This window comes from Diuraphis noxia, unplaced genomic scaffold, assembly GCF_037042655.1.
Source record: "Diuraphis noxia isolate RWA-SAM2 unplaced genomic scaffold, SU_Dnox_SAM2 contig0003, whole genome shotgun sequence".
In the NCBI taxonomy this organism is placed as follows: domain Eukaryota; kingdom Metazoa; phylum Arthropoda; class Insecta; order Hemiptera; family Aphididae; genus Diuraphis; species Diuraphis noxia.
The window spans coordinates 8,324,064-8,336,235 of NW_028301713.1; the positions used below are offsets into that span (position 1 = coordinate 8,324,064).

Consider the following 12,172-nt stretch of genomic DNA (forward strand, 5'->3'; position numbering starts at 1 on the left):
TCCAGCACCGCGCACGCGGTACACAACTGTGCGATCTCCGCAGAGAGTAATAAGTACGGGTATATGTGTATATTATTTGTATAATATATACAAGATATGCTGCGACCGATCACCAGGTGACACGTGGTAGAAATTATAATAATAAGACACACGTTAGCCAAAAATGAGAACCAAGCACGCTGGCGTAGTCGGCGGGAGCTGAGGAAAATGGTCCGTCAGTCTCAACCGCGGAAAACAGACAGCACCGGCCGGCGAATCTGTCCTAACTCGCGACGAGTTGTCTACCGATGTAGGAGGGGTAGGGTGCTCGGTGAACTTCAACGCCGACGGCACGATAGCACCCGCCGATAATATCGGCGCGACGTGAAGTTGTTCCGATGTTCGAACAATTATATTCTGCCCGCATTTTTACCATAAAAACTATACTCCGGTACTCGTATATAGGTACATATAATAGTGATGGGTCGAAATTCGAACTCAGTATAAAAAAAATTACTAACCGAATTATCGATCGTCGTTTACTGTTCGAAAATCTAACTTGAAAATATTCAAAAACAACATCCGAAATTAATTTTCTCCAATTTACAGTAATTAAAATGTAAGTAATATCGACATATCGTAACAGAGTTGATTAACTATTATTTTTATGTTATTAACGATTATATGATGATAAAATAAAATAAAACGCAGAGTTCAAATTTTAGTTGGTTAAAAAATTGCAGTTCAATTATAGTTCGTTGTGGTTCGGATTCGTTTGAATGATTTTCGGTTCAGGTTCGCGATATACTTTGAAAATTTTCTGTTGGACGCGAAAAAAATCAGGTCGGACCCAGCATCGCATTATTCTATGAAAATAATCATAAAACAAATTTAAATAATCGCATTAGTAATTTATTTTAATACCTGTTTGTAGGCCACCGGTATTCGTTCGACTTGCGCGTCACACCCGTCTGGCTGGCGCACATGGCCCTAGACGCATACGTGTTGTATTACAATTACTTGACGTCTTCCCGTTACGTGGGCGAGTCGTTCCGGAATTGTTTCGAGGAGTCGTACTGCTTCGCGGTCATCGAGCTGGCCAACCGGAACGTGGGCCCGTTCTCCGCGCTCGTATGCACCATGTTCTACGGACGGCGGCACAAGGTGGCCGCGCTGGCCGGCACCGAGCGCGTGCTGGCGTTCATCCGGGACACGGACCAGGACGCGGTCGCGCTACTGTCGCCGGCCGCCAAGTACTACTCGGCCGCGGTGATCGTCGCGTACTGGTCGTGCTTGTGGCTGTACACAGTCGTCCAGCCGGCCGCTGTGGTGGCCATGTTCTGCGTCAACGCCCTGGGCCAGACCGCCCTGTACAACCTGGTCATGTTCCAGTACTACGTGCTGGGCCGCGGTTACGCTCGCGTCAATTGGCTGCTGGAGGCGGCGGCCCAACGGCCACGGACCGCGCGTTGCGTGGCACGGTTGGCCGCCACTTGCGACGAACTCGGTCGGCTAGTCGACCACGTGAACCGGGCGTACGCACTGGGCCTGCTGCTCCGGTGGCCGTACACCGTCGTCCGGCTGGTCATGCTCGTGTTCCGCATCATCGAGTACGCAGCGATTGTGAACACCGGAAACGGCAATCCGATGTCCGGCAAGCCCGTCGCGCTGATCGTCGAACACGTGGGCGAGATACTTATGTTCTTGCAACAGCTCACCATATTCTGCGTAACGGGAACCCGCCTGTCCGACGAGGTACGTTACGAGTGTTAAGGCTATAGAGTTGTTATTATATTAATAATGAGGGGGTAAGCAATTTTGGGGCTCAGCAAAGTGAAAAAAGTTCGGCTCCCATAGAGGAGTGGTGTATTTTACGTAGACTATATTATATAGCTATACATCATAATAGCGTACAATAATTGTATGATGGTTAATAGTTTAATATTATATAAGTGAAAATATTCAACGCAATTATTAATACAAATAATAATTTATAAATTCATAATACATTATATAGGTACACTGCGCTATAATTTAAAATTATACGTTACGATTAATCACTGATTTTTAATAACCTGCAGGCAAAAAGAACTCTCGCAAGTCTACAGAGATTAAAACACCATCATGGATCTAAGCTGGACTTGGGCATAAAAAAAAATGTAATCATTTCACAGTATATTATGTGTATATTATAGAAATCATGATATAGCTACGGCATGTATGACTTGTGCGGTTTTAGATCAACATTTTTTGGATACAAGCTAGTGCGAGAAAAGTGAACGCGACAATTGGAGGATTCATTTATATTAACATGGACTTAATGAAAGCTGTAAGTAATGTTTTAATGATGTAAGTTATTTCGTTATTTGATATATATAATAATAATACGTCGTACGACATAAAAAAAACTCAAACTTGTTTGTAATTAATCCAATCATAGTGGTCAGCACTAAGATGTTGCAGCACGACGTTGTCTCTTTAAATTGATGTTTAAGAACAGTCAACGGAAATATTGTATTTTTAGTAAATTCTACAAACTATACATTTTTCATAATATAAATCGAATTTATTGACATTTATTTATAAAATATTATACTAATATTTAATTATAGTTTATAACAATTAATTATTGTGATCTTTAAATTAATAGTTATTTTTTAAGCTTATATCATAAGTCATATAATATTATAGTACAGTTTGATTGGGTGATAATTAGAATCTATATACCTAACAACATCTTTTAACATCGTCAAATGTATTATATTAATTATAATTTATAATCTCATTTATATACCTATAATAAAATTTAAGTATAAATTATTGTTTATCATAATATGTTGGTTTTAAATGCTATTATTTTATGCATGAAACAGTTATTGTAAAAAATTTTTTGTAAGTTATGTTGTGAGTTCAAACTATTTATTTTTTTTTTAGATTTGCGGTATTATTGCAACGTATTTCTTAGTGCTTATACAACTTAAATTTCAAAAAAGTGTCTCCAAGCCATTGCATATTTTCGATTGACTTAATTGTATTTTTTTTCATATGAATAAATCTATCGTAATACCTACTAATAAAAATTCTATTGATTTGTTATCTGGATATATATATATATATTGTTAATATTGTTTTTATTTACAAAAATATGAGTAAAAAACAATATTATTATTATATATTGGTGCTGTACACAAAATATGTATGTTCATATTCTTATGAGGTGTGATTTGAAAGTGAAATTGTGTTGACATACCTATAATGATACAATAAGTATCAGGCATGTTGATAATTAAATCATGTAAAAAAATATATATATTGGAATCGAAGATAAAATATGTTGTGTACCTATCAAAAGTTTTTATTATATGTGTGTGGAATAAAAATATCAAAGTGAATAAATTCATAATATTCATATAAAATAAACTTATCTTCAAGATACATCTACATTAATTTAATTTAAATATCTACCAAAAATATAAATTATTTTTATGTAAATTTTATGAGCTGATTTTCAAAAGTTTTGGGTAAGTACGAATAAAAATAAGGAAACTATATTCTTAAAATAAGAGTAATAAACAAAAATAGTAATTACAAAACACTTTGTCTTAACTTTTAGTGAATATTTTACCTCAAAATAATTAGGATGAAAGAACGTTGTACTACACTACATGAAAATATTAAAGTAATAAATAAATTAATGTTCTTTCAAATTGCGAGTACTTACAGCGCTGCAAAAGTCTGTATATGTGTTTTTTTTTATTAATTATTTGTCAATTTGTTTAAGCTGCAATTTAATATTTAATTTGAAACTAATATATCGTACACAGTGTTTGGCATTAATGTTATTTACATACTTACATGTATCAAAGTTACATATTTTGTACCTACTAATCCTTTATGATTTTATCATATACATTTACTACATTTTGTAGTAAACTTTTTTAAATTCTAAATTCACGCTTTATACTTTAGTTATTACTTACACAATACATATTTCTTGCGATTCCCTGATAGCTACTAACAAAAATGTATTATTTTCACTATTTAAAAAAAATAAATAATATGTTAACTAGTAGTGACAAATTTGATAAGTATTTCTTGAAATAAAATGCACAATTTTAGTGTAACTCATTTGTTGCAGAACATATTTTATTATATTTTAAGTAACTTGCCCACGAGGCCATTCCTGATATAATGGTACCTACATTTTATTTTATGTTTACAATAAGATGTTTTCCCCAACAATTCTAATTCTTATAACAGAATATTTTAGACAGTTTATTTTGGAAATTAACTAGGTAGGTATATATACGTTTGAGCAATAATAAATTATAAACAGAAGCACATAAAATACCTATCGATAGTGTGCGCAATCGACATTTTACGCTTACGTAAGTATCTATATTATCATAAAGTTTTTATCGTAAAATATCGTATACTAAGAATTTATATTGTTAAACGAAAAATTTCCCGGTGGGCCCCCCTTCATATTTCGGTAATGAGGCCCTTTAATATCATATATTATTAAATTCTTTTTCATGTGGAGCCCATTTTTAAAATTTTCCGGTAGGCCAAAAATGGCCTATCCGCCCATGGTTAGCACACAGAACAACAACAATCTTAAAAATATATGACATAATTTGTGACTTCTCAAAAAATAATGGTATTTAACATTTTTCTATACAGTATAAAATTTTATGTGAGTAAATCCATTGACTGAACTCTGAAGTATGCCATTAAACCGTTAACATTACTTTATGATTAATATATATATATATATATATATATATTTAATATGTGTGATGTATGCTCATATGTTTAATATAGTCCTGATTTCTATTCGTTAACAAATCAAAAATTTGCATTTAATCTACAGATTTTTTAAGGCACACAGGATATATTTTTTTACGAAACACGCGAGAAATAAAACAACAAACTATAAATTTGGATATACTGCAGTATAAAGTAATTAAAATGAATGCATATGTTATTATCAGCATCTCCGTGGTCAATTATAACAATAACTCATACAAAATTATAGTCTGCAGTAAATTGAGCCCTAGTTTGGGCTGTATAGGCATACAAACATTTCAAATGAAATTAAAATATTTGAAACCTTATCGCAGAAACGTTGATATGACTTAAACAAAATCCAAAGTTCATAGTACTTTTTGAAGACCGTTTTTGGTTTTTCTACTTTTTTTATATCACAAAGATTGTAAGATATTATTTATAATATTACACTTGTTTTTATCATCGATAAAAAATATTCAAAGTTTTATAGTTTTAATATAAGTAGAGCATATTAGTAAACAATTGTCCAATGGATATATCGAACAGTTTTCGGTTCACAAAAAAATAACCATGCTATACTAAAATGTATATTATTTCTTTGTGTTTTTATCCAATAAATTTGTATTATTTATAGACTCTATACGTGACAGCTGTAGCTCCTATTATAACGTATTATGTATATTAAAATATTAATGTATTATAATGTGATTTGTTCAATACCTACTCGATATATCGTATATTATTTGATACATAATTTAGTTTGGTAGAATTTATTATTTATAATAAAACCTTTTAGAACACAGCTCTTTATTATTATACAAAATCCAATGGTTAGTAATCATTACTTCGTCACCACTGTTCCATATTAATTCAGATCCATTTCCCAGCATCGTAATTTATATATAAAATGATAAATATGATGTTAAATTGACATTTAATAGCAAAATAATGATCACGGCGTTCTGCATAGGCTATTTAGTTACACGGCTAAATTGTGGGTCCGTTTTCCCGGTATCTCATGAATATAATATTATTATATCAAATGAATACAACGACTAGAATGCAATTTTAGGTTTACTTATAACTATATGTATCTGATTATAAATAGTGAATTATAGTATATTGTAATATATGGATATAGTAGGTAATTATATCTATTGATCATGCATTGAAAAATTATAATTTAATTTTTAAAACTTTCCCAACATAATTTATTGATCAAAAAATAGTTGTGTTTTTTTTATATTAATTTCAAACCTTAAATCTGTATTAAAAAAAATATAATGGTATGTTGCTGCAAATAATTAATGTTTTTTTATGAAACAATATCAACAAATGTTGATTATATAATATATGTGTGACTCCGAGCATATAATACCATATATTGTAAATGAGTAATTGATAAAGCTTGAAAGAGATAGAGTTAGGTTAGGTTAAATTAAATTAACAGTTAACCTTACAAGGTTGAATTGCTATATTTTTTGAAAAACATGTCCTATAATCATATCATGCAATTTATATCGTACTTTTCGTTATACCATGTGTTCAATTTTAAAGGTAACAGGAAATATTTCGAACGCATGACATTGAATTTGATTCGGGTTTTTTTACAGGACACTAGGATACAGGACATATAAATATATATTTTTTTGATACATTTAAATTTTTAACTTTTTTTTTATCTGCGCATGCGCAGTAAAATAAAAATTTCTTAAACAGGAACCATTATTTTTGACACTAGATTTGGATTACTCTATTTTTTTTTTTTGAGCAACTTTGATCTTCACAGTTGGTTGATATCTTCAAAATTGCCATTTTTATGACCGTCGAAAGTTTTAATTCGTAAATATCGCATTTTTCAATGCTCTATCTTAATTACACATTTATAGGTATTATTATAACAATTTATTTTTATTAAAACTACAATGTGTATTTATTATTACATAGAATTTATAAAAAAATATCATTATAATTTATTCGTTGAAAAATGCGATATTTACGAATTAACTGATTTAAAACTTTCGACAGTCATAAAAATGGCAATTTTGAAGATATCAACAAACTGTAAAGATTTAAGTTGCTCAAAAAAAAATAGAGCAATCCAAATCCAGTGTCAAAAATAATGTTTCCTATTTAAGAAATGTTTATGTTACTGCGCATGCGCAGATAAAAAAAGTTAAAAATTTTAATTTATCAAAAAAATATGTATTTATATTATGTCCTGTATCCTGTAAAAAAAACCCGAATCAAATTCAAGGTCATGCGTTTGAAATATTTCCTGTTACCTTTAAAATTGAACACACGGTATATACCTACACATAATAAGTACTAATATAAAAAACATTTTAATATAGAACCATATATTATTAAAATCCTAAATATATATATCATTAAAACAAACAAAAAGCGATAAACGTAAAAAAGTCTAATCAAGTGAAATGTTTAAGTCTATATTATAATAATCAGATTTATTTGAATTGAGTTGGTTTATTTTATGGTTCTTTTTTAATTTGTCACATAGTAATACTTACACAATAATATACTTAACGAAATTGCTTTGTACGCGTATTGTAAAATACACAGACTTATAGAACATTGTTGTGACGACTGATGAATGAAAAACCGTTTAACAATAGTATACGACTGTAGGCTATTAGGTATATACACAATAACATTCTACGTATTAACATTCATTCATTGTAGTAGCACAATAACGAGAATATCATTGTAATAGCTTAAAAAAATATATCGTTTTTTCTCTTTAGGTTTATAATATTATATAACTATTTACTATTGTTATTATTGTCATTACATCTCATTATTGAAAATGAAAATTGATAACTCAGACAGTTACAAATACTTGTGGTTGCCCCACGTGATCGCCATATGTTTCGGATTTCCGTACAATCGTAGGAAAATTATAAAAGGTTTCGACTCCAATGATAACGTTGGACATTTGGCCGGTAGGTATACAATAACGTCAAAGATACAAGTAACTATAGTTACCTAGGTTGATATATAGCATTATTATATTTTAATATAATATATTAGATTTAGACGATTTAGTTATCATAAGAATAGGTAAATCATATTATACAATAGCTTCGGTCTAAAAACGTACATCATGTAAGAATGTATACAACGTGGCTATTCTGATATTTATAACTTTTATAAGTATTCAGAATTCAGATATAATATGTAGATTATAAAAGTAACTTAGATTAAAAAACTTCAGATCAGCATCGTAAATACATTAATAATGTTATAATAAAATCAATGATCCAATATGGGCAAATGTAAGTTCCCACACGAGATATAGCAGGTAAAAATTACCCCTGGATATCCGTACGTAAGTTCCCACACGAAAAAAAATTATACCAAACACCAAGGCTGGGCAAAGAAAAGTAACTTAATTTAAAGTTAAAATTTTCTTATTTTCAAAATAAAAAATTTCAGACACATAATAATGTTTGTATAAATTGCTTATATAATTTTAACTTTTATTTCGTTAATGCTCAGCCTTGCCAAACACAAACTTCCTTCCCACTTTATTCAGACTTAGGACTGACAAATAACTTATAAAACTTTTATAACTTAAAAATAATTATACACAGTATCACACTATGACTATGTAAAGTGTTTGAACTTTCGCAATAAACCAAATAAAATTTGATTTTTTTTTCTAATATAATTATTATTTTATACCTAAAAAAATTGAATTGGATTTTTTTTATCCAATACAAAAACAAAACAAATTTTAAGTTGTCATTCCTAAGTCTTAATAACTTAACTTTTTCCGAGTGGGAACTTACATATGTACTCGCTTGCCTGCTATGTTTCGTGTGGGAACTTACCAAACCCCTCCAATATTGCCATGATGATGGGTTCATCAAAAGTATTATATTTTATGACCAATAATACTGGGCTGGTGCGTGGCGCCGAATGCAATTAAAACTGGCCGTTCAAATAGTTCGATTGACCCACTCACCCATTCAAACAAATGAGAAACGGGCTTAATTATAGTTACATATAATTAATTTAATGACATATCTGTCTTAAATAAAATTATAGTAGCGAGACTAGGAGATGTACTCTATTATTTTACCCATCCATATAATTTTGAACAGTTCAATTGAACCCAAATTTTAACCTGAAGTAAATACGTGTTCGGCACCACTGGCTCATTGTATATATAAATTAGTTAATGGTATAAGCAAACAAGTTAATAATCAAAATATTTAGGTAACTGTATAGAATTAATAGGTATGTATCAGTTTTAGATACATATAGACATTAGACGCATTCGACGTCGAACGTTAAGTGATATACCTAATTTATAATATTTCTGATGATATTCGAAATGTATTTTTTTTTTTTTTACTTAGGCGTAGAAATGAAATACCTGCAGGGAACCTTCGATTTTAGATTTTCAAAAGTAATAAATAATAATATAATATATACTTCACAACTGTCAACAATCACAACGCTGTTGAAAAAACATCTTATATATTATATTATAATATTATCCATTATTTATATTTTATATATTTATTTGCGGATAACGCCCAGAAAATCACATAAGACTAATAATTTACTAAATAGTAATATGGTCATTAGCTAAGCATTTGGAAAAATCACCAACAAAGTTATTAGTTTTAATGAAATTATAAATCGCAGAATACGCGAGTCTGATAAAAATTGTACGTTTGACGCGTACCGGTACCGGTATTCGTTCGACAAGCGGGTGATACCAGTGTGGACGCTGTAAGCGTGTCTGAACGTGTTCGTGGTGCACTACAACTACGTGGAATGTAGCGCGTGCGGTATACGTGGACGGATCGTTCCGGACGTGCTTCGAGGAGTCGTATACTGCTTCGCGTTGATCGAGCTGCTCAACCGGAACGTCGGCCCGTCGTCCAACGTGATGTGCTCCATGTTCTACGAGCGGTGGCATAAGCTCGCCGGGCCGGCGGGCGCCGAACGGACGCTCCAGTTCCTGGACGACACCCGGGACGCGGTGTCGATGGCCAACCGCCGCGACCAGCTGTCCCGGGCCGTCTGTTAGGCCGCGCCAGCGTCGCTGGCCGCGTACGCGTCGTTTTCGCAGTTGTACACGATACTGGTGCCGCCGACCGTGGTGGTCGCGCACTGGTTCAACGGCGTGGGCCAGATGGTCGTCTACATACTTGTGTTCGTGCAGTACTATGTGCTGGCCCGCGGGTTCGGCCGCGTCAACGACATGATGGTCGAGGCGCTGGACGTGGCCCGCGACCCGACGTCCGCGGGCCAATCGCTGGCCCGGTTGACCGGCGTTTACGACGAGCTGTGCACGCTTGCCGGCCACGTGAACCGGGCCTACGCGGCCGAGATGCTGCTCCAGTGGGCCTACAACATCGTCCGCGTCATCATGGTCGTGTTCCGACTGATGGAGATCGTGTCTTCGCTGGACAGCCCCGTGGCCAAGTACACGCCTTATCTGTTGGTCCAGCACTTGGGCGACCTGTTCATCTTTGTGTTGCACACGTCGTGCGTGTGCACGGTCGGCGACCGCCTGTCCGCCGAGGTACTTATATACCTGTTTACCAGGCGCGCACCTACACAATAGGAGGTTTGAGGGTTTCAACCCCCCCCCCTCCAGAAATTTCAGGAAAATTATTAAATATTACGTTTTCATATAGGGTGAAAGCAGTTTTTGTCAATATAAAGAAAATAAATATAACTTACTATAGTTCTATTATTGATAGCATTAAAAGTTTTAATATTTAAAAATTTTAATACAGAGAACCCTGCAGCCTGCATTTCCAATATTTCCATTGTATTATGAATCACATTCTCGTTAAGATCTTGGTTAGATTAGAGTTTTTAAAATATTATATATCTTATATTATAAAAGTATAATTAATTAGGTACATGTTTTTATACTACCACAACATATTAAACGTTTTAAAATATTCAAATTTCTTATGAGAAATAATTAATCCTATAGTTGAAATTGTGTAATCTTATTTTCAGGTTAGATTATATAAATATGAAAATGCATAAACTAACCACCCCCATCCCACCCCCCCCCCCCCCAAAAAAAAAAATAAAAATAAAAATTATTGTGTACGCCCCTGCTTATGTATTTCTAATATCATCGTGTCTGCGCATATCATTGTATAGAGTATAGGCAACTCTCTTCTAAACCCTCAAAAGACTGGGTTATAATACAATAATGTAGGTATATAAAAGCCAAAGTCCAGATTAAAAAGAAAATTGAAAACTAAATACATATTATTAAATTAGAATTTAAAAGCTATACCTAATGATTCTTAACAATCTCAACTTAAATGATACACATTTAACGGGCGTATATCTCATTCTATAGCTTATACCTACCTATCCGCGAAGTACGTACAAATAAATAAATATATTAATAACATATTAAATGATCGCACAACCCACGTTCAAAAATATACCTACAAAATCACAAACTTTAATATTTTTGAAAAGTTGAAAAAACGGTTTCACCTCGCCTAAAAATGTTTTAGTTATTTTGCAACACCACAATTAATATAAGGTAGGGTCACTGATTCTAACGTTTGCCGCCCTACCAGTGCAGATTTTTTTAAAGCAGGGCTATAACTAAAAAGAAGAAAAAAACAATACATACAGCACGCTTCTCGATAATTTTTTTTCACCACGAAGAATATAATATATAATATAAATCATAAATAATAATTTGTTTTTATCAATAAGTATAAGTAACCATCATGACAACAAAAACTACGAAACAAAAAAATATGTACCTACCATCCCAAAACCATAGATATCTAGGTTAACCTAACCGACTACCTACTTATAATAATTTAAGTTAAAAAAAATAATGGAAATTGTTCAGGAGAACGTCTTTAATGTTTGATAATTAATATTAATATTTGATATAGTATGATTTGGATAGATCGGGTAGAAACAAGCAACAGCAAACTCTTCGATTTAAAATTGTATTTTCCTGGTCGATTTACTATAAATTATATTAAATTGCTTTAATCGTACTCCGCAATGCTAGTGGTCTTCAAACACTATCCTCAAAACCGAGGTTACTCGGGTACGTTGTAATACTGTAATCAGAAATAGTTGTGTAGGTAGGTACTACATCATTTTGTATAGGTACTGTTTTAGAGTTCAAGCTTTAAATGTATAATGAACATACTTTGTATATCAGTATGCTTCGTTTAGACATTTTGCACCTCCGTAAGGGACCTACCCACGAGAAATATATCCACAATCCACGTGAACCTTAAGAGCAAAGAAAACAATATTTGTTTAACAGTAATGTGTGCTTTTTTTTAAAAATATTATTCACCAACCCCTTACCTCTCCACAAAGATACAATTGAGTGTATGCTATTTGAGTCATGATT

The 12,172-nt window shown here is 32.5% G+C and overlaps 1 protein-coding gene across 1 annotated transcript; it reads left to right on the plus strand.

The window, feature by feature from the left end:
- Positions 1-843: 843 nt before the first annotated feature.
- On the plus strand, positions 844-3,045 carry LOC149056662 (uncharacterized). The gene is made up of 4 exons (XM_089222056.1): positions 844-1,734; positions 2,061-2,138; positions 2,219-2,308; positions 2,914-3,045. Exons 1-4 carry the CDS (start codon positions 964-966, stop codon positions 3,001-3,003), a joined length of 1,029 nt encoding a protein of 342 aa, XP_089078182.1. The 5' UTR covers positions 844-963; the 3' UTR covers positions 3,004-3,045.
- The last annotated feature ends 9,127 nt before the right edge of the window (positions 3,046-12,172 follow it).

Excerpts from the sequence above, each read along its gene's own strand:
- LOC149056662 (XM_089222056.1), top strand. The coding sequence starts at position 964 with ATGGCCCTAGACGCATACGTGTTGTATTACAATTACTTGACGTCTTCC. Across the intron at positions 1,735-2,060 it reads GAACCCGCCTGTCCGACGAG|GCAAAAAGAACTCTCGCAAG; the intron begins GTACGTTACGAG and ends AATAACCTGCAG. Across the intron at positions 2,309-2,913 it reads ACATGGACTTAATGAAAGCT|ATTTGCGGTATTATTGCAAC; the intron begins GTAAGTAATGTT and ends TTTTTTTTTTAG.